Source organism: Natator depressus, chromosome 5, assembly GCF_965152275.1.
Source record: "Natator depressus isolate rNatDep1 chromosome 5, rNatDep2.hap1, whole genome shotgun sequence".
In the NCBI taxonomy this organism is placed as follows: Eukaryota; Metazoa; Chordata; order Testudines; family Cheloniidae; genus Natator; species Natator depressus.
This window is the reverse complement of record NC_134238.1, coordinates 103,411,318-103,435,924: the sequence shown is the minus strand read 5'-3', so window position 1 is coordinate 103,435,924 and position 24,607 is coordinate 103,411,318. Positions and strand designations below refer to the sequence as shown.

The following is a 24,607-nucleotide window of genomic DNA, read 5'->3' as shown; positions in this document are numbered from 1 at the left end:
ACACAACACACTTAAAGTGCAGAGTGGTGATTGTTAAACAGAACAACCAGCTTGATGGCAGATTCTGAGCACTGTTACCAGCAGGCTCTGTGGCTACTAGCCAAGGGAAGCTTTATGGGTGTTCATGGAAAGGCAAGCATGGAGGTTGCTCCTAGTTCCAAAGGGGTAATGCTAGTTGGGGCTGTCCAACACTGTACTGCCTCCAGGGCATGGAGTTGACAGGCTTTGCCTGGCTCTTAGGAATGACACAGGGAGAAATCCCAGCCCCATTGCAGTTAATGGGGCCAGGATTTCACCCATAATGAATAGTTGTTTCTGTTAGTCAATTAATGAGAATCTTTTAAAACATGGTAATTGGTACTTTTCAGTGTGCTTCATGAAGAAAATACATTATTTCTAATCATAAGATGCCTTTTTTAGATGTTGTTTGCTCTTCATAAACAATTAGCATTTTAAATGTTTCTTTGGCTACACTAAATCATTCTTTTTTAAAAATAAAGTCTCTTCTTATTTTTTCTGTTCAATTGTATAAAGCTGATTTCCAATGCAAAGAATGAGAGTGGTGAGCTCAGGAGACAGCGGGAGAGTGCTAGACATGTCAGTGCCCTCCTGCGTCACTATCTTGTTGCTGTTTTGGGAATACAGCAAAAGCTGGTTACTGCTACTTCACTGAGTTTAGGTTTATAGAAGTTCTTCACATGTACTGAAGACATGTAAGCACACACTGAGCAACTAAAAAGACTGCTAAGAGGAGAGTTCCCAGATCTATCTTTTAATTCCATATGAGATATATGCCCCTACCTAAACTTGCACTACATCCTGATCATAGGTCCTTGATAATATTTATAGCTTTAGAAGAATTTGCTTCTTAAGATTTTGAATGCAAATCTAACTACAGGCTAGCCTTAACTCCAAGATCACCCATCCCACAAAAGTCCAATTTCACTGGAGTGATAAGTACATGTAGATAAGTAGATGAGGCTCTATTCATCTGTCAGTGTCCAAATATTCTTTTAAAATTAGAACACAATTATTTAACTCCTTTTAAACTGTCAAACAAAATTTCTCCCTAGCAGCTTGATACATTGAACTGCTTATTTTAAAAATTAATTTTTCATTATTTATTTATGGTAGATAATAGATTCACTTTCCTTTCATTGTTTGGTTCAGATTGCTTTGTTTAAAATGCTACGTTCACATTTTTAAAAGAAGTTTTAAACAAATTAATCCCATTGATGATGATGTTGTCAGTGTCTCAGAGGGGCTCTTCTCCTTAGACAACATTCTGAATAAGTATCTTTGGATATTTATCAATACGTCCAGTTCTCTTATTGCTTACCTTTAGCAACGTGTTTCTGTTGAGCCGACTACATCTTACCGCCTGCAAAGCCTGAAGCCAAACAGCTTGTACTACTTCCGTCTGGCTGCACGCTCTCCACAAGGCCTGGGTGCTTCAACTGCAGAAATCTCAGCGAGAACCATGCAGTCAAGTAGGTGTCTCTCCTTGCTTGCTTTATTCTGCTCCTTCTATCTACTGAGCAGACACAGCCAGATAAGCCAGTAAGACAGCAATAGAGAGCAAGAGTCTCAGTAACACAACAGCAAGACAGTGCTTAAGTTATATATTTATAATAGATAGGCTTAGGAGAATTGTTTTTGAATTATTATTGGCTTTTGCATATCCTTAGGAGAAGAAGCAGAACATCTTCAGAACGTCTAAAGAGACAACACTATGATGATATCTGTATAGCTTCTAGGTGCACCACGAGGCATACTAATGATCCTCTATGCATGGCATGCCTCCTATATAGTCCTGGAGCCTTAAAATTCCACTGGTCCAACCTGGTCATTTCCTCCTCCACAGTGTGAATTCCATAAAATTCCTTTTATCCAGACACTCCCTTCCTACAGAACATGTACATTTGAAGGCTCCAGGACTGTATGCACTAACAGGCATGCTGATAACTATGGTTATTCTTTCTAAGTTTTGCCTAATGTTTTTTTTGACCAATCTTTGGAAGGTGGGCACCTGAGTTTTAGAAGTAATTTTGACACACACAAGAAAATGACATTCTATTGGCTGTTCATGTAAATAATATGAGTAATTTATAGCGCTTATCTGAAAAAAAAAACCTGACGGGAATTCATATAGGAATTTAAAAACATGTAAATTAAAACTTAACTAAAGGGATCTTCTTCAGGTACTGAATAATTGTATCCCAAAGAGTTGATATAATCAGCTGAAATTTACTTTGTGTAATTCTTTAGCTTTACTGCTCCATTTTCAAACTTTATGCCATCATGTATTTAAATTTTCTATAGGCTGATTGGTTCATTACTTTTAGTGAAGTAAGGTTATTTAAACGAATACTGCAAAGCCTCATTGAAATTCTGGTTTGAGTCAGTCAGCTCGAGCTATTGTATTTATACTGTCATGCTTTGCTAGTGTTTGATGAGATATTAGTAACAATTAAGGTACCTGAAGAACTGTTGCTCTAGAGTTTGAGTGTTGTGAGTAATGTGAACTTCCTGAGGCATGTCTGTGGCATTTTAAATAAACACAAAGGATCCAATTATGCTGTCATTTGTGCAACCCTTATCTAAGAATCAAGCATAAGGTCGTGGGACACTGTCATTTTAATTATGCAAAATCAGTATTTTGATATAGAAGATTTCCATTTCCTGGTTATGTAAGAATAAAGGAAATGGGACAGGGCCAGCATGATGACATTACACTGTGTGTAGCCTTTTTTATTTTACATATTCAGATAATACATGAAAACATGCAAAGGTTATATATGAAAAGAAAGTAGTCAGACTTTTGTAAGAGATCCCATTGAAATCAATCACAAACTTCCAATTTACGTCCATGGTATATGATTAGACCTAATAGATTTGCTTACTAGATTGCAGATGGTGTAAAAATCATCTTGCAAAATAAAGGAGAAATTGCATTTTAAAAAACAATTACACAAGATAGAATGGTTTGCATTTATTGTAATATAATGATTTTAAAAAATTAGAAATCTCTCATGGATACAGCAGAAATATTCTCTAGAGTTTTTTGTAACCTTCATTCTTGGCTTCAGAGAAAGCTGCTACAGGGATATCTGTCTGTCAGTATGATATCCTGAAGGAGTCTTTTCACTTCCTTTTATACTTCCTGCACAGATTCATGCTTTGTAGCGTAATGACCAGAATATCCTGTGTAGTTGATTTATACCTTGATCATTGACATTTTTTTTAAATAAAAAAGCTAATCTATCCCTTCAACTCCTCCAGATGCTGGTACATTCTCACTTATTTTCCCCCAAGAAGGGTAGAATGCCACACTGAGGAACATCAATTGATCCACACAGAAGATCTGTGAGGAACCAAAAGACACATGTGTAACTGCAGTAGGTCACAGCAGGGCCCTATAACTCTTCAGCTTCTTTAATTATCTTTGATATGCCAAGAAGTAGTACCAAAAATCCATTTGTTTTTCCTTTAAGGATATGGGGGAGAAACTAGATTTCACACACACACAATCACACAAACAAAAGGGGCAAGCACTTTAGCTGTCTTCTTAATACGAGCTATATTTGATCTAAATGATGGGTGCTCATGTGAAGTAAGATGCAGTATAAATTAGGAGCTTTATATCTTTGTGCTTTGTTTTGCTAGGGAAGTCTTTTAGTAAGATTTAATAGCTATTTTGCTGACAAAATGTGTGGAGGTGGTAGTTTATTGAAATTACCAAAAAAATAGCTGATAGGATTTAATTCGTCACTAGCAAAGGTGTCTCCAAGAGGAGTTAAAAAATATAACTGAGAGCTGATCTAGGGTAAGTACAAGGTACAGTCAGAATCAACAAGCCTGTCACTTTTTGTCCTGGTAGGTAAACCTTTGACTAAGATTTTCTTCATCTTCTATTGACTTTGCATGCTTTTACACTATGTTGGCTACAATAAATGTTTAAATAAATGCTTTCCATTTAAACATTATTTGTAGTTGACTTGATCTAGGCAGACTCAGTTGTAAAAAGAAAATTAAAAATATAATCTTTTTGTGGGGAGGAACAGGAGGGAAGTTTCAAAGGGGCTGGGAGTTTCTCAAGCAATTTCTAGCAATTATTGCAAGTTATCTGGAATATAGTGTAAGGGAAAAAAAACTATTTGATGAATGTAAGACTGACTGTACAGTATAGGTTACAATTTGGCAAGAAATACATACATAAAATAATCATTTAAAATGTCCTAACTTGCACTAATTGCAGACATTACAAGGATAGATGAATAGACATATAAAAGCATCACGTTTTGTTTTTATTTGAAGAAGAATTTTAATTGCAGGTACGTAATATTATTTTGAGGCTTCATTTTCATGTATTTCCCCCACATCCTTTTTCATCATTTAGTTGGTTTCTTCATTTTTAATTTCTTCACTTTAATAAGCCAAGGTGCATAAGATTATCTGATGTTTTGCTTTTTAAGTTTCTATGGGTTTTTTTTTTGTTTGGTTGCCCTTTTTATTTATTTTTATTTTTTCTTTTGTTCATGTTTTTTTTTCAACCACTCCTATCCTTTCACTCAAATCCTCCTCTAACCCACTACTGAAATTAGAGCCATCAGCTCCTCCTCAAGACATTAGTTGCACCAGCCCCAGCTCCACTAGCATTTTGGTAAGTTGGCAACCTCCACCGGTGGAAAAACAGAATGGCATTATCACAGAATATTCAATCAAGTACATTGGGATTGATGGGGAAGATGACAAGCCCCATGAAATTTTGGGAATTGCTTCGGACACTACCCAGTACCTTTTGGAACAGTTGGAAAAATGGACTGAATACCGGATCTCTGTAACTGCCCACACTGATGTCGGACCTGGCCCAGAGAGCTTATCATTATTGATTCGGACAGATGAAGATGGTATGTTGCCTCCACTACATCCGTTTGCACCTCTATGACTCTCTCTCGATCTGCTGTCTTTGTATAGGCTAACAGTATTCCTTTTTTCCCCCTGCTCCTCTTTTCCCCAAAATCGCTGTTACTGTCACCATTTGATTCTTTTAATCAAAGGTCTACCTTTGCTACGTCAGTTTTGAATTTTTCTTTAAACACAAAGTTTGTTTGTTTGTTTTTGAACAAATTGAAACTGCTACCCCTTGGAACCTACCCAGGTTGCTCTTTCTCCCCCTCCTCATCTATTAAAAAAATCACAGATCTCATGGGGGGAAATCTTTCTGCATTTTTCTTGACTTTTTTTTTTTAACTCTTCTGTCTGATGAGCTTATGTCTTTGATTTTTAAAAATGGCCTTCTTGTTCTTTGGTGCATTTAAAAAAAATCTTTTGGAAAACTGATGCTCTACATATTTTTATTTTAAATATCTAGGTTGTCAAATGTCTTCCATATCCGAATAGAACAGAAGATGTCCCAATTATCAACCAGCTTTTTGTTCCATTGCAAAAAACCCAAACCCAAACCCAAAACAAAAGGGAACTTTTTTTTGAAATCTTTTGGTTTTTTTTATTATTATTATTTCAATTACAGAATATCTCTTTGTACTTTAATGCTTTGAATCGCAAAGCATCTTCCTTGGCTTTTGTACATTTTTACATGTTTTTCTATTTCTCTAATACTCTTTTTTCTTCCATTTTTTGCATCAGTCATGTTTTTTGATCTTTTCACTGAAAGGTAGAGCAGATTGGTTGAGCATTTTCATTTGTTGAACAATTTGTATTCTTCAAAGAAAACATAGTGGGTCTGCCCTTAAAGAGAGAAAGAGAGAGAGAGAGAGAAAGAAAAAGACTCTGAATGGGTGGGACAGGTGCCTGTAATTCTGTTTTATCCAATGATGTTGTTCCAGTTCCTAGTGGTCCTCCTCGCAAAGTCGAGGTAGAGGCTGTCAACTCTACCTCTGTTAAAGTGTCATGGCGCTCACCTGTACCCAATAAGCAGCATGGTCAGATCCGAGGATACCAGGTTCATTATGTGAGGATGGAAAATGGCGAGCCAAAGGGTCAACCTATGCTGAAGGATGTCATGCTGGCTGATGCACAGGTAACTAGATTATTTTCTATTCTGTTTATAGGCTTCAGCAAAAATGCTGCATTTACAAAATACATATAAATAACTATCCGTATTTTTCCCCTCCACTTTGGCCTACAAGCTGACATGTTTTATTTCCATCTTAATAGGTTCTCCAGAATGGTTATGTTTACAGTTTCTTGTGCCAAATTCAGGCAGCCTGTGTATGCATACATAGGGGAAGAACCAGCTAAGTTTAGTGCAATTCTTTGTAACCATCTACAGGCTCCCCTAAACCCACAGACTTCATTATCTGCATCCTCTGGAAGAGTGCCAAAGAGCATCTGGGCAGGTCATAGTCAGTGCCTTTTAGCATGTGTGGTGTCTGATCCAGCCACCAGATATTTCACACAGATAACTCCTGTTCCTGGGTGGAATAATCTGTTCAATGTTTTAGCGTCGGAACCAGAAGTAGGCAGATTAGATCCCTGCTTTGGCACATTTAGTACTGCCTTGAAAGCATTAGTGTGTTCCCATCTCACCACTCTTATCAAACAAGGCTTGAATATTGTGTCATAGTTTTAGAACTCACTCATATATTTAAATTACACAATACATCATTCAAATCAATAATTATCAAGTAAAATAAGAAGTCTGTTTTAAAAATTTAAGGTTGCTTCTGGTGCAAAATGCATATGCTGAGAAAGTGGTTTGGTCTGTTTTACAGATCATGGCATATGACAGAGAAATCTCTGTTCTGGGGCATGTATTTGGTCACATCAAGATCAAAAGAACTTCTAATATTAGGATTCTAATGGTAGGGCTATACTTGTTCTTTGTGGATTTGGAGATTACCTGAATTATGCCACTGAGGTACATGCCTAAGGGAAAGCTATAAATATTTGCACACCTCTCACAGCCTGGGCTCATTTTGTATATGAGTAATGGGAAGTCATCAGATATTATCACCTTCATTGAAAGTAAAAAGTTAAATCTTAACCAGCTCTATGTTTCATGTTAGTAAATGATGGCAACTCTCCCACCCCCAGATTTAATAGATAACTTTGAAACTCGTTATATTCATTTTGTGGGGGACTGATTTCTTGTCCCTTCAATTTTGTTGACATGCCTATTTAAACAGTAATGTGCCAGCTCTCAAGAGATCCATTTTCTTGTTTTACATCTTTATGTATTTATTTATTTGGCAAAAAAATTGTGCTCTCACAGTTTAAAGAGAATGAACCATAAATGCCTGTGGTTTATTATAAATTTGCAATTATGAGTGTGGCTGGGGTCCTAGTGGGGAGCCAGCTGTGGTCACTCAATTAGGGTGAACTGCAAAAAATAGGACAGACAATCCCCATAAAGCTGGTGTATATTCCAATACTTAAATTTACCAAGCCAGCATAAAACAGCTTCTTTATTATCTTACTGGTTACTCAGAAGTCCAAATAACACAGTTCCCTTAAAGTGATCCAGCCTCAGGCCTCCATCCAGGTACCCACGTCAAATATGATGAACATTTCTGTAAATCTTATTTCATCATATAAAAGAAAAGGTTCTACCAATCCCAAAGGATCAGACACATTACCTCCCAGGTTAATGAATGTTTCAGATCTTACCCAAATACATGCCACAGCCAATTCTTATTAACTAAACTAAAATGTATTTAAAAAAAAGAGAGAGTATGGTTAAAAGATCATTATACATACAGACATGAGTTCAGTTAATTGAGATTCAGATTCATAATAGAGACGGTGAGCTTTGTAGTTGCAAAGAGTTCCTTTAAAATTCAGTTCATAGGTCATAGTCCAAATCTCATATTCAGTGCGTACCAGCATAACTGGGACCTGAGTCTTGCAACTCAGACTTCCCCTGATGAAGTCTAAGCAGATCTGAGATGACAGAATCAAGGCCCAAGGATCTTTTATACAATTTCATGTCCTCTTTAACAAGTTGGGATTTCCTCCGGGAACAAAAGGTAATTTGGATAACTTTGAAGGAGGTCCATCCACCAGTACTTAGCTATACAAATTAACATAAGGCCATTTGTTGTTCCTCCACAATTCACAGTATATTTCAAAGAGAGGTGAATACTGAGATATCCTGTGTTTACAATTCATTTAAATGCTAGGATCTTCTTTTGACCTCTGAATTATCAGAATACAGCATAGACAGGGACTGTTGATTACATTGTCCACCTACTCATACATACACAAATTTACACACATGTAAATACACAAAAACACAAACATTATCTCCCCACATGTCTTTTGAGGGTTATTTATTTTGCAGGATGTTTAACCCTTTCTAGCCATGCATCACAACGAGAAAGAAAACAATAATCCTCTGAGCTTCAATTCTCCCTTTCTCTTGCTCATATATCTGCTTTCAGGCTCTGTGTGGCCTTAGTTCTGATTCCATTTTAAATTGGAGAAGGTGGAGAGAGAGAGTGTATGCAATATTGGCACCAAAACACCATCCATGCCAAAGCCAAACTTGCTCATTTGTAGGTATCTTTAGTGTTTGGCTCTTAATTGCTAGTTCCCCCGTTGGCTCATTCTAACCCCCTCACATTTATTTCCCTGAATGTGTGTTCTCTTGGCATACGCAATGAAAAACCAAATGATGGTAACAGAGCTTCATTACTTCATTTCAAGTATGTATACATGTTTCAGTTATGAATCTAAATAGGGGCACTGATGTAATTGGGACAGGCTAAATTGAAATGAAAATGAATGTAGCCTTGTAACATATGATTAGAAAAACAGGCAGCCTTTCATTCTATATCAGTGGCGTTCATTAAATACAGTCATAAAATATTACTGAGCAATAATTGCATTCAGTACCAGGGAATATGTCGTTCTTTTACCCTTCAAGGAAAGAAAAGTTACAATTTTTGTACCACCCCCGGTAATAAATATGGAATTGAAAATGCCCAGCCTCATTTCATTAACCTGATTTCAAAGGCTATTTGATTTTGCCAGCCAGTTTTTGGAGATTTTTCTTTTTTGTTTTGTTCTTTTAATTTATTTTTACTAAGAACAACAAAATTTCCTCAACCAGGCTACAAACCTCTCTTCATTTCTCTTGTTTTTCTTTCCACCATTCTTTACTCTCAATCAGTGGGAATATGATGATACTGCTGAACATGTGAGTAGTTGTTGACTGGTCAGACAAAAAGTGTGTGTTGTTTTTTTTTGACCTCTTTCTGTTTTGTAAATGTTTTTGTTATTTGCATAAATGCATGAACTAACACATTATTGAAATTTTCCTCACTTTTTTTTTTCTTTGTTTTGTTCTGTGAGTTTGGCATGGTGCTGAAATGTACAACATTGTTTTGTGGTTTGATGGCTGTAACTAACTTTGCCTGGCAATGCAACCAAAGAATCCATGCTTTAAAAGAAGGTATTACAGAAAGAAAACCAAAACAGTTTGGATTTGCCTAGTAGTTAATCACCCCTTGAGGTTTTGTTGTATTCAGTATGTAGTGTGCTGCAGAAGTACAAGTTCATCTTTCTTTTTGTTTGAAACATGCATCTGTGTTGTGCACTTCCCAATCGAGCCAAGGAAGGCAAACATCCCACAGTATCTATGGCCTAAGTAACGTGTTTATTACATTCAAATTGCCTTTTTAAATGACACTACTGTATGCATTTATTTATACTTGCATACAGTAGAATACAATGTACTCCAAGTGAGGCTAGTGTGTTAATCATTATTTAAAAGAAAACTGTCATTTGTTTTGCTTTTATAGTTTTAAGTCATCACCATCATTTGTAATTGCCTTTTGAAAGACTGAAAGTGAAATGTCTTTGCAGGTGAATTTTCAGATTTGTTCTTTTTTATTGGAAACATTTCACCCATCCCTTCTCATTATTACCTAGAAATTTTGGTACTACTAACAAGTGACTGAAAATATATGGCCAGATTTTAATTTCATCTGTACAGTGTTCCTATCCTCATATTTTGAAAAATCCATTTACTGTGGACAGTTGGGCCCATAATTTTGCTGTTAACTTCTATGGTTGTTGCATTTGAAGATTACATGATTGCACATTTGCTATTTGTTCTTGACATCAAAGTGTGCCATTCCTTTCGCAATGCTTAAAATTAGCGTGAATCGATTCAGCCACACAGAATTGAGAAGGAGTGCGGGTTAGTGGTTACGACAGACAACTGGAAGCCATGATAACTGTGTGACTTTGGACAAAATAGACTTCTCTGTTCTTCAGTTTACCCATGAATCAGCAACAGACTAATAATGCTTATCTGCCTGATTGATGTATCAAGACAAAACTTTCTCTTGCTGCCTTTAGAGCAAGAACAAGTCTTTATTTCAGGTGGCCTCCGTGTGTATGTATATGTGTGAGTGAAAAGGTCTCTTTTTGTGTGTGTGTGTGTGTGTGTGTGTGTGTGTGCACGCATATACTACACCCTGTTCTTTGTATTGGTTGAGAATTGATCCCTTCTGTGGCTGGTGTGCTTTGCCTGAGAGCTTTGGGGTTTGCTCTAAAATGCTGATTGGGTGGTTCTTTGAGATTTTGAGTAGATAACAATTTGTAAAGCACTTTGTGATCCCTGGATGAACAGTGTTGTAACAAGTACAAGTTGTTGTGAAATTTATATGAAGGCAAATAGTGTTTCTGGTGGACTGTACTTAGTGTATTTTGAAATAGCTTTAAAAGTGTGGGTAAAACTGGAGCTCTCTGACTTATTGCTGGTGATTTCATACCTAAGTCAATAATGGCCAGTAAACTACTAGGTCAAACTGTGTTTCTTATTTTTCCACTTGCATTACTTTCACAATAGCGATAAGACTCTCCAGGCAATGCATTTCAGGATGATGATTACACTCATCACATCATTCGGTCTTTGGCCTAAGCCATATAAAACTACCTGAAGCATGCTACTTAGAAATACCCTGTCTGTTTTACTTTAAAAAGCTGAAACATACTGCATTACAGAGTGTCACACTCATGAAACATTCTTCTGATACGCTCCAATGTGTATCTTCATTACAGGTAGCACAAAAGCATATGCACTTTATGTGATATGTAGCAATTGACTAGATTATTCTGCACTTTCTTAGTAAGGAATGAATTTTTAATATGTGCTCTTGTTGTTTTATTTTATCTCAGGAAATGATCATTTCTGGACTACAGCCTGAAACTACATACTCCCTCACTGTGACAGCCTACACAACAAAAGGAGATGGAGCACGTAGCAAGCCCAAACTAGTGTCTACCACTGGTGCAGGTAATATTTGGATACCCCTTTATCGCTGAATTGGCAGTCTCTCAACTTGCAATACTTGTTTTGATACACCTGCCGTATGGAAACTGTCTCTAGTGCAAATGAAGGTGTTTGTAGGACACAGGGAGCGTTTGGTTAGTAAGCAGATGGAGCTTTCTTCATCTGAGCCAAAAAATGGAGCCAGTCCACATCCTAGTCCCTTCCTAAATTCATAATGTAGCAGAAAAATGCTGTTTTAACTATAAACCTACTGCTAGATAATCTCTCTCCTGCACCCCACAATATATTTTATAAGCAAGGGGAAAATCAGCAAGTGACAAAAGGAGGATTGTCCTGACAAATGCCAAAGAATCAGAGTAGACTGCAGGAAGCAGGAGCAAGAAATGTTCTGCCAAATGGACAGCACCCTCCTCTCCCCCCCCCCCACCAAAAAAAACCTTTGTGAGGAACCAGACATTTAAAATTTGAGTTCCCATAGTAAAGGAGAAAGGCAGTCTTATTTTTCTTACAAATGTTCATTTTCTTGGTTTTATAAAGTGGCCATAAAAACACTCCATACCTATCGTGATAAATCGTAACAGCCCTTTAATGCTATTATAAACTATTATAACAATAGTCTATGGATTACGTAACTGTGGAAAGTCAAACTATATATATGTTATAACTACCCAGACTGAGCTTTTCAAAGCAGTCTAGTGGGTTTAGAAACACAACTTCAATAATTTCAGTGGCAGATATAGCCATATCTCCTAGACTATTTAGGAAAATCTCAACTGTAGTGAATAGATTGATCATGTAGTTGCATTCCAGCTTCTGCAGTACCTTCCATTCATTACTCGTGACTAATATATGTTGGATATATTTTATCGAGCTCTACCTCTCCAATGAACTCTAGTAGTTCAGACAAAATACAATCCACATCTGGACCACTTCTGGTTCTGGTGTAAGTAAAAGCAAAACTTGATGCATAACGTTTTCCAAAACTCAGTTCACAGCTCTAATAAACACAGTAATTTCAATGATATTTTGATTAATGAAATTCATTCTAGTCTCTAACTATATTTGTATGATATGGAATGATAGAAGCAAAACTTCCAGCTTCAGCTGGTGGTGTCATCATTGACCATAGAAGGGCACTATCAACTTTGACTGTCCCAAAATTTTCTGTCCCTCTCCTTTTTAAAAAAAAAAAAGAAGAAGAAGAAAAAAAAACTCTTCAGTCACTTGAAAAAAATCTATAACCTCTCCAAAACAAAGGCTGTAATGGAACTCCTCTGCTGCATGACCTTCCAAGAACAAACCGAGAGCCCCATATTGACTTACATCACTGGCATTGTCCCTTTACTCAACTTGATGCCATGGCAATCTGGCAAATGTCCACACCTACCAGCCCACAATCTTCTGCACAAACAGGAACTCAGCATTTTGCTGCTCCATATGTTTTTTTCCCTAAATGAATACCTATTCAGACAATATGTTAGACCTGGCTATGGTTTATCATCTGTAGTTAAGGAGGATTCTCATATAGGTGTTTAGAAAAGGGAGTGATAAGCATACAGACAGATTTCAGACCCTGCCTTTTCACAAGAATAGAGCAGGCAGATAGAGGAATGATGCACTTGTACTTTCCCAAACTCACACACCAAAGCAAAGCTAATAATTCTAATTTAAGGCCTGTCAACTGCTGACAGCTTTCATTTAACTGGGGGCTTCTACAAAGGAACCGTCTAAAAATACTACAAAACAAATTAAAGGCCTGACTCACTACTCTCATTTAGACTTGTTTTAAAATAGGTATCTCCATTAAAGTCAGTTGAGTTACATCACTGTAAAACTAGTGTTCCTGGGAGGAAAATTGGACTCTAAATGTTTCCCAGTGAAAACTCACCATATGTGGAAAACTACTTTAAGGCAGGTATGAACCAGTTGGTGATATTAACTGTTTTACTATGTCTAGTTAGTATTTAAAAAACATAGTTTATATTTATATGCAGGGAAGGCTTGCAAAGTTTATTTCACAAGTGTGAGCCTCCAGTAACCTCAGTTGATAGTGTGGTAATGGTGTTTGGCTAAGGTCTCCATTCCAGAATATAATTTCCATACTGTATTCAGTTTCCTGTTTTATATCCATTGTTAGTATCAGTAATCATATTTCTATAAAGTCTTTATACAAACAAGTTACTGTCACAAGTCAAAGTATTTAAATATTTCTTCATGATTAAAAAAATACCCTTGCCAGTAGCTCGAAAAAAAGTGTCTTCAGCTTTATTGGTACCTATGATAGCCATATAAATTGTTTTTACAGCTATGTATTTTACAGTTTATCATGAATTGCAAAAGTGCAGTGCAGCTGAACTTTACTAATGCACACTTCACTAACTGCATACCTCATTATTTGCATACAAAAGCTGTCAATCTTTCTTCACTTCTCTGCAAAGATTTGATAACAGCTTGCTCTAGTGAGGTCTCATATTACGAAGATTTCATTCATTGTATCAACCATGATGCGGAACTTCTACTGATGTACTACAAAGTATCGCCATATATAACTAAGACAAAACTAGATATATCAAATAAACAAAGTATACTCAGAGTCATTATGCTTACTATATATATATAGATAGATATTTTGCTGTGGTTGTTCACTAATCTAAAATATTTAGTAATCGTTTCAGTGGGACTTGTTTATGCCAGTGATGAATTTAGCCCCAAATGTTTAAAATGAGTTACTATACAGGAACAAAAGGAGTGTTACTATTTTATCAAGGGACTGAAGTACAGGAGAGAACTGGAAGTACTTTCCAGTCAAATTTCACTTGCCATATTCACAGTCACTCTCCTGTCAGGCCCCTCGTTCTTTAGTTTTCTTTCTGTTTTTGTTTTGTCCTCCTCACTGCTCCCTCTTTTACTTCATTCTGTTACTCAGTCCTTCTGCAGTTCTTTCTCAGTGTCCGAATTCACACTCATTGTGCATATCACTGTCCTTGCCATTTCCCTCTAACAGGAACCTTTTAGTTGGTCTTTGGCTTGCTCCAAATACAGTGGCAACCATTCTGTTCTCGGTCCATAATCCTGTGATTCCCCAGTTTACCTGGTGCTCAGTGCTGCAAGCTCCATTTGTTTCACCCCCAACATCAATGCCACTCCTGAGTATGACTAAGGTGCTTCACTCCCCACCACGTATGAGGGATATAATTCAGGCAGAGCAGGGTGTAGGGGAGCCTATCAGAGGTGAGACACTACAGGAGTAACTACAACAGTGTAAAAGCAGAGTGAGTAGTTGCCAGCACCTTAAGTACAAGCCAGGGGATCAGAGTGACACACAATTCAGCTTAGTACTTACATGTTGTGAAAATTAAAATAAACCTCATCAGTTGTACATATCAGACTATTATATCTTTTACCTCATGGTTTTGGTGACATACTAAATATAGCACCTTTGCTCTGAACAGGCCTGATTCTCCCCTCACTTACATCAGTGTAAATCACTGATGTCATTGTAATACTTTTATTAGTCAGGTCCAAAACGTATATTACCAACCAAAAGCCTTGTTATCATACACTATATAAGGTGAATGGTGAGTCTGAGGCAGCGCTGTTGCTTCTCGGGGACCCTGTGCTGCAGTACGTGCAGCATCTCATCATGCCAGCACAAGTCCATAATTGTTTAGATTCATTCTTAATGCAGAACAAAATGCTTGGCTTTGTGGAAATATACAGTTTGGACTAAATTTTGTCTGTGCCCAGTTATGCTTTCTCAATTGAAACTAGAGCTTTAAAAGTGCCCCTGCTTTTGAAAAGGTTTGCTCCAAAAGAGGAGTTAATTTACAAGATGTCGTGCAACTCATGTGCTGTACAGCATCTGACACTGTACCTGGGTAAGTTTGCTAAAGGCAACTTCCAGAAGCTTCTGTTGTCAGTGTTCTGCTCTTAGGCTGTGCTCAGCCAAAGAAAGCATGCTCTGACCTTGTAATGGTTGTGAGGTAACTTGGCCTTTCAGTGACACCCTGCTGGATGGTTATGGAGATGCAATTCATTAGAAATTCAGAGAATGTCCCCTTCATAGGTACATGAATTTCATTTAGACCTTACTAAACACAAATATTATTGGATGAAGTCATCTCTGGATGCAATCACTATTGTTCAGTATAATCACTGGGAAACTGTAGTTCCTGAAAGACCTGACAAAATTCTGCATTTTCACCGTTGGGGCTATAATAAATATAAGTCATGACAGTTAGATACTTTTAGGAACATTTTGCCTTAAAGATTTCTAGTAAAAAGAAACTAGAAAAAAGTTTTCATTTTTTAAAAATCATTGAATTATTAACTGAAGAGGAGACCCTAGAGTACATGTTATCATATGAAGATATGATGGGTATGTGTTGCTCTTGCCATTAGACAATATAGATGAATTTTTATTTTTTTTTAATTATTTTTTTAGTGGTTAGGCAAACATTGCTGGCTTTTCTATTCTGCTCAAGAACTAGCTCTAATTCTTACCTCTTTTATACAGGTACCACCAATCAAACTTAAAAGAAATAGTCTTAAATGTGAGAGCTGCCACAAGAATAAAAACAATTTATGGCATAAATAATTTCGTGACAGCTTCCAGCAACCTCTCCTCTAAAAATCTGAAGGAGTTATTGTACTATTTTTGTGGGCTCGTCTCCTCTTGCTTATGGTCCATTGGCTTCAATAATAGTTATAATACAATGAAAAATATGGCCTACGATAGCATCCACAGTCTTTTCTCTGCTCCATAACTGACTCGTATCCATCAGTGGGGAAAGGTCAGAACTAATCAGAGACATACATTTTATACTACAGAAAGTGGGGAGAAAATATATAAAGTGTTTGGGATCCTATTTGGACAAGAATTAGGCTTTAAAAATGAAGACGCTGTAGTAAATGGCGATAAAAATAAGCCAAAATTCATATCATATCGTAGACAATGGTTAGGACTTATGAAAGGAGTAATGAAAAAAGAGCTTATCGTTTGCAGAATTTTCACCAAGAAATGGCATTCTTGTTCTCTTGTTTTGGAATTATTATCAATAGTTCTAATTATGACTAACTGATTTTCTGGAGTTCTAGGAAAAAGATAAATGTAATTGTAAATATCAAAATGTGCACACTTGGGTGTTTAAAGATAGAAACCCGCAGCCCCAGTGCAGCAACTGCATTCACTTGGGCAGACCCGGCTTCCACATGGAGCTCCAGTAAAGTAAATGAAATCTTCATGGAGTCACAAGGGTACTGTGCTGATACAGTTGCTGGATTGAGGCCTAAATCCATATTTAGGTGCCAAAATGCCATTTTTCTGGTTTTCAGAGGTGCAATCTTCCTTTAGCCCCCACTAACTTCATTGCAAATGCTCAGCACCTCTGAAAATAGGGCCATTTACTTGGGTGCCTAAATATGGATTTAGGAGCTTAATTTTAGCCAGTTGGGAAAAGATTTTTAAAGGCAAAAATGGCAAATAGGTGCACATTTCCCTTGAAATATGAACATGTTTGCCTTCACAGTGGTAAAGTATGTACATATGAATCAGTTTTCGGCAAATAGAGCAAGTTGATTATGATTATTTGAATTGAAACGTACAGTTCAAAAGGTTAAAGAAAAGATTCTTTTTTTTTATTGTGAAAATTTGATCAATGAACACAAGTTATCCTTTACATTTATCCAGTCCATAACATGGAATGTCAGACTTGCATCAGTGCAAGCTAATAGTCCCATGTCATTGTCCAATAACATTGTCAACTTTCAGAGTAGCAGCCGTGTTAGTCTGTATCCGTAAAAAGAAAAGGAGGACTTGTGGCACCTTAGAGACTAACAAATTTATTAGAGCATAAGCTTTCGTGAGCTACAGCTCACTTCATCGGATGCATACAGTGGAAAATACAGTGGGGAGATTTTATATGCACAGAGAACATGAAACAATGGGTGTTACCACACAGACTGTAACAAGAGTGACCAGGAAAGGTGAGCTATTACCAGCAGGAGAGCCGGGGCCGGGGAACCTTTTGTAGTGATAATCAAGGTGGGCCATTTCCAGCACTTTACAAGAACAGTAGAAGGGGAAATAGTTTTACTTTGTGTAATGACACATCCACTCCCAATCTTTATTCAAGCCTAAGTTAATTGTATCCAGTTTGCAAATTAATTCCAATCCAGCAGTCTCTCCTTGGAGTCTATCCATTGTACCCATTTCCATAATGTTTACATCTCTTAAATGCAGGTTTTGAGTGCTTTTCCCAACCCCATTTTCTCCTTATCTGCTCCCCAGCTGACAGCCCTATCTTTTTCTTGTGCATCTGCTGACTTTCCTATTGTGAGCTGTTTATGTATACATTTCAGACATAATATGCTGCTTAAGAGGGGCAAGCTTTGCAACTGGTCAGTGTAATCTACATGGAATTCAAACATATGTGATTGAAGGGCTGATAAGCAGGACCTAGGAGGAAGAATAGTCCAGTGGCTAGAATGCTAGCCTCTGATAGGCAGCTCATGATTAAATATCTTCTTCACCATAGACTTCCTGTGTGATCTTGGACAAGTCACTTGGTTTGTCTGTATCTCAGTTCCCCATCAGTAAAATGAAGATAATAGTATTTCCCAATCTCATAGGGACATTGAAAGGATAAATACAAAAAAGATTGCTAGGCACTCAGATACTGTAGTGACAGATGCCGTATAAGTACCTGAGGTAGGTAGTTAGGATTCCTAGTGGTGGTGTGCTAGGATTGCTAAGAAGAAGGTCCAGCTGACTTACCTTCTATCATAGGTGTATTTCTTCCCCCCCCCCCCTCCCCAAATAATGGTAGTGGATATGTTAGGCATAGTGAGAAACCAGTAATTTCTCCATTTTTTTTTTACTTACAGAAATAGAAATGTTTTTCCCTGGATTAAATTAATGAATGCTTATGACAACACTCCTTTTCACAAGCGAGTACTTGTAAGCAAAGATGGGTAGTAACTATTTGGAAGTTTTACCTCACTTGTGTTCATAAGTTCTGTGTCCCTGAATATTCATACTTTTCTCTATATTTGGAAAATGGGTGCGGGGGACAACAAATAATGGGTAGCTTAGCTATCCCAGTCAATTATACTGTATGACTGAATAGTGCAGAAGAAAGAGGTTATTTCTGAATTTTTATAAGATAGTTATTTGAGGAACAAAGAGTGAGGGAAAAGCAAATACAGCTGTATTCCTATTTAAAAAACCTCAAGAATTAAATGCACATTTCCATTTATATTTATCATCATTAAATAACATTGTACTACAGTTCCAGGAAAACCTCGGCTTGTGATTAGCCATACACAGATGAACACGGCTCTTATTCAGTGGCACCCTCCTGTCGATACCTTTGGCCCCCTGCAGGGTTACTGCCTGAAGTTTGGCCGCAAAGACTTGGATGTGTTTACAACGCTGGAGTTCTCAGAGAAGGAAGACCACTTCACAGCCACAGACATTCACAAAGGAGCTTCTTATCTCTTCAGGCTTTCAGCTAGAAATAAAGTGGGCTATGGGGAGGAGATGGTAAAAGAGATTTCTATTCCAGAAGAGGTACCCAGTGGATTCCCTCAGAACCTCCACTCCGAAAGCTCCACCGCTACATCAGTCCAATTAACTTGGCAACCACCAGTCTTAGCAGAGCGAAATGGCATTATCAGCAAATACACCCTGCTGTATAGAGATATCAATGTTGCACATCACCCAATTGAGCTCCCCATTGTTCCCACCGATACCACTATGACACTTTCTGGCTTAAAACCAGATACTACATATGATGTAAAAGTACGTGCCCACACAAGCAAAGGGCCCGGTCCATATAGTCCAAGTGTCCAGTTCAGGACACTGCCCGTGGATCAAGGTAGGATTTGTCTGCTTATGGACTTGTCCTTTAAAGGAATGTCGGTCTTTGGATATCAGTGTTTTTGAAGGTGTAAATAAACTGACCCACCCATTCATGTAAATAGGTTCGACCAACAAAAAAGGTAAAGTATGTAAATCTTAATATGTTTTGGATACCTTAGAATCCAGTTACCCCATGTCAAGCAAGGCTGGCTAACATCTGCACGGTATTTTCAGGTAAGGAAAAATATAACATACTGAGATGGTATTAGATGAATGAACTTCCTAAGAATGAGGTATTAAAATGATTGTCTTAAGCACGTCAGAGATTTGCATTTCTATTCTTTTTATCCTTAATGGAAAGCTAATAGCCCCAGCTTATTGGTAGTGGTAGAAAAGCGATAGGAGCTAACGTTCAAGATGTAGTTTAAATACATTATGTTTCCTTTTCCAGCAGTGTTTGCAAAAAATTTTCATGTAAAAGCAGTAATGAAGACATCAGTATTGCTGTCTTGGGAGATTCCAGAGAATTACAATTCTGCCATGCCTTTCAAGGTAAGTTGTTTTCTAATTTGTAAGACATTGAGGATAAAATTGGAGGATATAGTTCAGCTGCTTAAGCAGTTTACTGAGCAGGTGGATTTTTTTTTGGTTCTGCTGTATTTAAAAGTGTAAACTAATCAGCAATATTGACCCAAGCAGTTAAAATCAGTCCTTTGGCAATGTGAACTTTCCACCTTAGCATTAGTGCACTGGCAGCTATCCAAATTTTGACTGATATTAGATATTTCACATGCTGTGAACTCTTTATAGTTCAGTGCAACAGGTCTTCCTAAACAGAGGAATTAAAATATTAATTTTCTTTTAAAGTTTCTGCTCTAAAATGTATGTAACAGAATTTTATCTTCTTTACTCCTTTGACCTGTTCTTTAAAAAAGAAACCTATCTGGTTTCTAACTCTTGCATTCCAATTATTTATAATATAGTCAAACAGATTTGTGTAAATTGCAACCTTGCCTATAATTTATTCTGCACCATTTAAGCACTTATTGCCCACCACTGGGAAAGGTCAGCAAAGAGCAGTATGTTATGAACTCTGATGAATATGAAAACTGGTTCAGAAAACAAGGAACCTTTAAGGATGGGTAGATCTACAGTAAACACAAGTTTGCAGAACAGCCTTGATGTAAACAGCATATTAAACGCTAAGCTCATTTGTATCAGCATCATACGAATTTTAAACATGTTAACAAATACATCTCTAGTGCCATATACACTGTAATAGAGGACACTATTTTCAATAATTATTTTCCCTGGAAAAAGAAAATTAGATTGACATGCTGTCCTCAATAACATTTTAGACCATAAAATGCTGCCGATTACCATTTCAAATGTATGGCTGGGTTCATTTATATTTTCAGTGTACCAATACCAATCATTTTACAACGTTTTTCCCCCAATGACTAAAAGGCCTTGAATTTTTGTATCTATTAGATTCTTTACGATGATGGAAAAATGGTGGTTGAGGTGGATGGTCGAGCCACTCAGAAACTTATCACTAACTTGAAGCCGGAGACATCATATTCCTTTGTTCTGACGAATAGGGGGAACAGTGCTGGAGGTCTTCAGCATAGGGTTACAGCAAAGACTGCACCAGATGTACTGCGCACCAAGCCAGTCTTCATTGGGAAGACCAACTTGGATGGGATGATAACTGTGGAACTTCCTGAAGTACCTGCAAATGAGAATATAAAGTGAGTAAAGGTTCTGCGGTTGGTGAGAATGGCAAGTTTCCTATCATCCCAAAATTAACTCTTGTTAATCCCCAAAAGGTATAAAATGGACGATTTCAGTGAATTTTTCATCTACTATTATTAGTTATTATTATAGTTTATTATATATTTGTATTATCATAGTGCCTAGGAACCCTAGTCTTGGACCATTCAGATAGGTGATATACAAACACAGAATAAAATCTAAAAGTTTTAGGGTCTCCTGGAATCTGATCGGCATAAGATAGACATTCACACATGGTTAACGAAAACTCATAGGTAGAAATGATGGGAACGCAAGTCCGTAATTGAATCCCCTGTTATGGATCTAACAATTCAGCACCATTATGGTCTCAAGTCAGCAGTTTAAACCATCATTTCCTTTTGTTACCATGACAGCCTAGAAAAGGGATTTTGGAGAGCTGGTCATAAAAAACTTATTTTTCCTTTTGGAAATTTTTGACAAAGACAAAAAAAGCCTATCTTTCCATTGAAAAACTAAAAACCCAAAAAGTTTTCAAAGTTTTCAGCCAAGAGCTTCCTGTTTTTTGTTGCTGGGGTTTTTTTTGTTTGTTTTTTTGGGCGGGGGTTTTTTGAACAAAAAGTTGACATTTTCTGTAGAAAGCAGACACTTACTGTAGAAATTTTCATTTAATCAAAAATCCAATTTGCCATCAAAAAATAGTTTTTTGATGGAAAATTATCAACCACCCTCAGGATTTTGTTTTCTACAGTATTAAAGTGCAATTTGACTCTGATTATGTAAAAATGGCATTGGGGTTATATGTTTATTGTCTCACAGTATATTCCAGATCAAAGGTGCTCACTTATCAATTTAGAAGTAAAATGATGTATTTTTATTTCACGGTCATCCCTGCAAACTGTAACTGTCCTTATCAAGAATCATTACAAGTAATAAAGATGTTGCAGGCCAGCTTATGCCTTCAGTTACATTTGTGCCACCAACTCCCACTGAAGTGACTTGCAATATCAAGCTTCAGTCACTGCATGGACTAGTGGAGGCTTAAAAGGCTGTTACAGGTACAATACTTTGAATGAACTAATTATATAGGCAAGAATGAAGTTAAAACCAGTAACATCTAGGTAAGAACATAAGAATGGCCATACTGGGTCAGACCAATGCTCCATCTATCCCAGTGTCCTGCCTTCCGACAGCGGCCAGTGCCAGTTTCTTCAGGGGGAAAGAACACTATTATCAGGTGATCCATCCCCTGTTGTACAATCCCGGTTTCTGGCAGTCAGGTGCAAGTAAGGAAATAGGGAATTGTTTGCTGACAGTTTTGGAGAAGAGTTTACCAGATTTTTCAGAGGCTGCTTAAATGTTTGGAGAAATGGGCCTGTGAAGACTTAAACAACTAAGATAGTACTAAAGAGCTGTCAGCACCGTGCCAGCAGGGATTAGAAAGATAGCCAGGAAAACATGAAGCATGGTATAATCAATACATATTATTGCTCTGGTTCCAGTGATTCTTGTTGTTCTATAAGGTTCCCAGGTGTGATGTGAAGGAAATGGGGAGGAAAATGAGCAAGTCATTAAATATTGTTGGGGATGCAACCTGCCTTCTCTCTGGTGGGTTTTTACTGTAGGCTTTGTACGCTGATGTTCCCCGTTTTTGTCACTGGCATTCAAGACAGGTGAGATCAGAAAAAGAATGAATTTGAAACTTTAAAAGGGTGAAAAAGTGAAAAATGTAGCCATTTTCATTAGACTGAGGAAAAAGTGGTCAGTACAAATGTAGCTAAGGAAGACTGAAGATGGAATGAGTCAAAAAGATTTATTATGTAAGGCAATTATTGGGAGAAAAGAGCTAGGGATATTTAGTAAAACAGTAGTGGATGACAGCAACAGAGAAAGAGACAATAACTTTCCCCACAAGTAATGAAAAAAGTGGAAGACTATTTGTAGGAGTTAGGGTTTAACCTTGTCATTAATGTAAACATGTCACTCCCCTTGGATTGCATAGGTATTTGCTGGGAGATAAGCCCCTGTTGGTGTGTTCACCACACAGAAGAAGGCAAGGACATGTAGTATGGGTTTTAACCAGGCTGCAACTTCATTAGTCAAATTACAACCATGTTTCCCATCAGGGGACAGCACAGTGCAGTCACTTGCAGCCCACTGATTCTTTGCCAGTTTTGGCGGGGGCTCCCACCACAGAAGGAGCCAGTCATCACACTAGGAGTAGCCTGGACAGCTTCTCTTGCTCCCACTTCTGAGGGTTGAGGCGAGAGGGGATCTCCACCCCCAGAGAGCACTGCCATCAAGCACATCAGTAGGGCGGTGCCCCGGCATAGTGTCCCGGCCCCTGGTTCACATTTGCACCCATGGGGTAAGACCTGGTGCCCCCATCTCATTAGGAGATATCCTTGAGATGTCCACTATGTTACTTCTTTGGATCTGGAGCCTACATCAGCAAGTTCCTGCACTGGGCAAATGCCAAAAGAGTGTGCCACCTACATGACTCTCACTTAAGTTCAAACTGTGACCTCCAGGAGAGGGAGAATCCTAGCCCTCTGCTTGCTCAAAACCCAACCCCTAGCTAGGAAGGTGAAAAACCCGAACAACCTTGGTCAGTCTGTGATATGGGGAAAAAAGCAGGTACTAGCTTAGCCCTCAGCCACAAAGTGGTTACCAGCTTGGCCCTCAGCAACCTAGATGAGGGAGGAAGGAGGGGCTGATGGCTGGTAACCAGCAAACAACAAGTGGCCCTCAGCACAGGGCTCCTATCATGGCTCCAATTCTCATGCCAAATCCCACAAGACCTCCAACCTACCCTGGATGTACTGAGGGGGCTGGATGTCTTGTGAACCCAGTCTATTCTGTTCTTTTTGGCACTCTCCCATTGCGGAAGCCACCAAAACGCACCCTCACTAGGCTTGGGGACCTCCGTGAGATAGAAAAGGATGTTCATTGGGAAATGAAGCTGCATACAATAAAATGGTTTAAAGCTTAAAAGCAGGCCCCTATCTGCTAAATATAACTTGAATTCTTAGAGTTTAAGGAGATAATAATAACTGTAGTGTCTGAGAGGAAAGAACCATCTTGTACAGTAATCACCATTCAACTTTTTATAGTTACCATTTGTATATGATTAACATTGCGCTACCATGATACTGTCTATCCTAATATGGTAGGATTACTAAATATAGAGAATCCTGCATTAATGTTAATTAGGCAAAAGGCAAAACTGATAAAGAGTTTAATGGCTTCACTGTAGTGCATTTTAGATTAATACTAATGCGACATGGGGGCAATTGCTTAGGCACACCATAATTTGTTAAAGATGTTGAGGGACATAACTTTCATTCTTCAGTGTCTAATAATGGGAATGAGTAGATATTGTAATAGAGCTGTGCAAAAATATTCATATCCAGAGCTAAATGGGTGTCTTTTCACCAGTAGTGCTTCAGGTAAGGCATTTCTGGCATGTTGCCAAAATGTGAAACCTGTTACTAAAAACAGTATTTCTGACTGCAAGTTGCTGTGCCTGCTTATGAATCCTCCCAAGTAAAGGCAGAAAATTATACAAGGGCTGGGTTCCAAAGAAAACTAACAGTTAAGCAATCCCTTGAAGTGTTTTGCATCTTTTGTTGACCCACTTAGCCTGTTTTGTATGTTACTGGAGCCCTGGTTATGCAGTGAATGTTCTAACAACAAGACAACTGACATGGCATTGCTCCCCCCAGTAA

At 37.8% G+C, this 24,607-nt stretch overlaps 1 protein-coding gene across 46 annotated transcripts in view; it reads left to right on the top strand.

Annotated features, from left to right (window-relative positions):
- Positions 1-24,607, top strand: part of PTPRD (protein tyrosine phosphatase receptor type D) — a 1,647,138-nt gene that overhangs the window by 1,487,330 nt on the left and 135,201 nt on the right. For 12 of the 46 annotated variants that reach the window (XM_074953344.1, XM_074953340.1, XM_074953335.1 and 9 more), the window contains 8 exons: positions 1,346-1,490; positions 4,605-4,910; positions 5,850-6,043; positions 9,137-9,163; positions 11,152-11,269; positions 18,556-19,143; positions 19,579-19,679; positions 20,619-20,878. In XM_074953344.1, coding sequence (XP_074809445.1) covers positions 1,346-1,490; positions 4,605-4,910; positions 5,850-6,043; positions 9,137-9,163; positions 11,152-11,269; positions 18,556-19,143; positions 19,579-19,679; positions 20,619-20,878 — 1,739 coding nt within the window. The remainder of the gene's footprint in view (positions 1-1,345; positions 1,491-4,604; positions 4,911-5,849; positions 6,044-9,136; positions 9,164-11,151; positions 11,270-18,555; positions 19,144-19,578; positions 19,680-20,618; positions 20,879-24,607) is intronic. The other 34 variants (XM_074953342.1, XM_074953339.1, XM_074953377.1 and 31 more) reach the window with 8 other exon arrangements.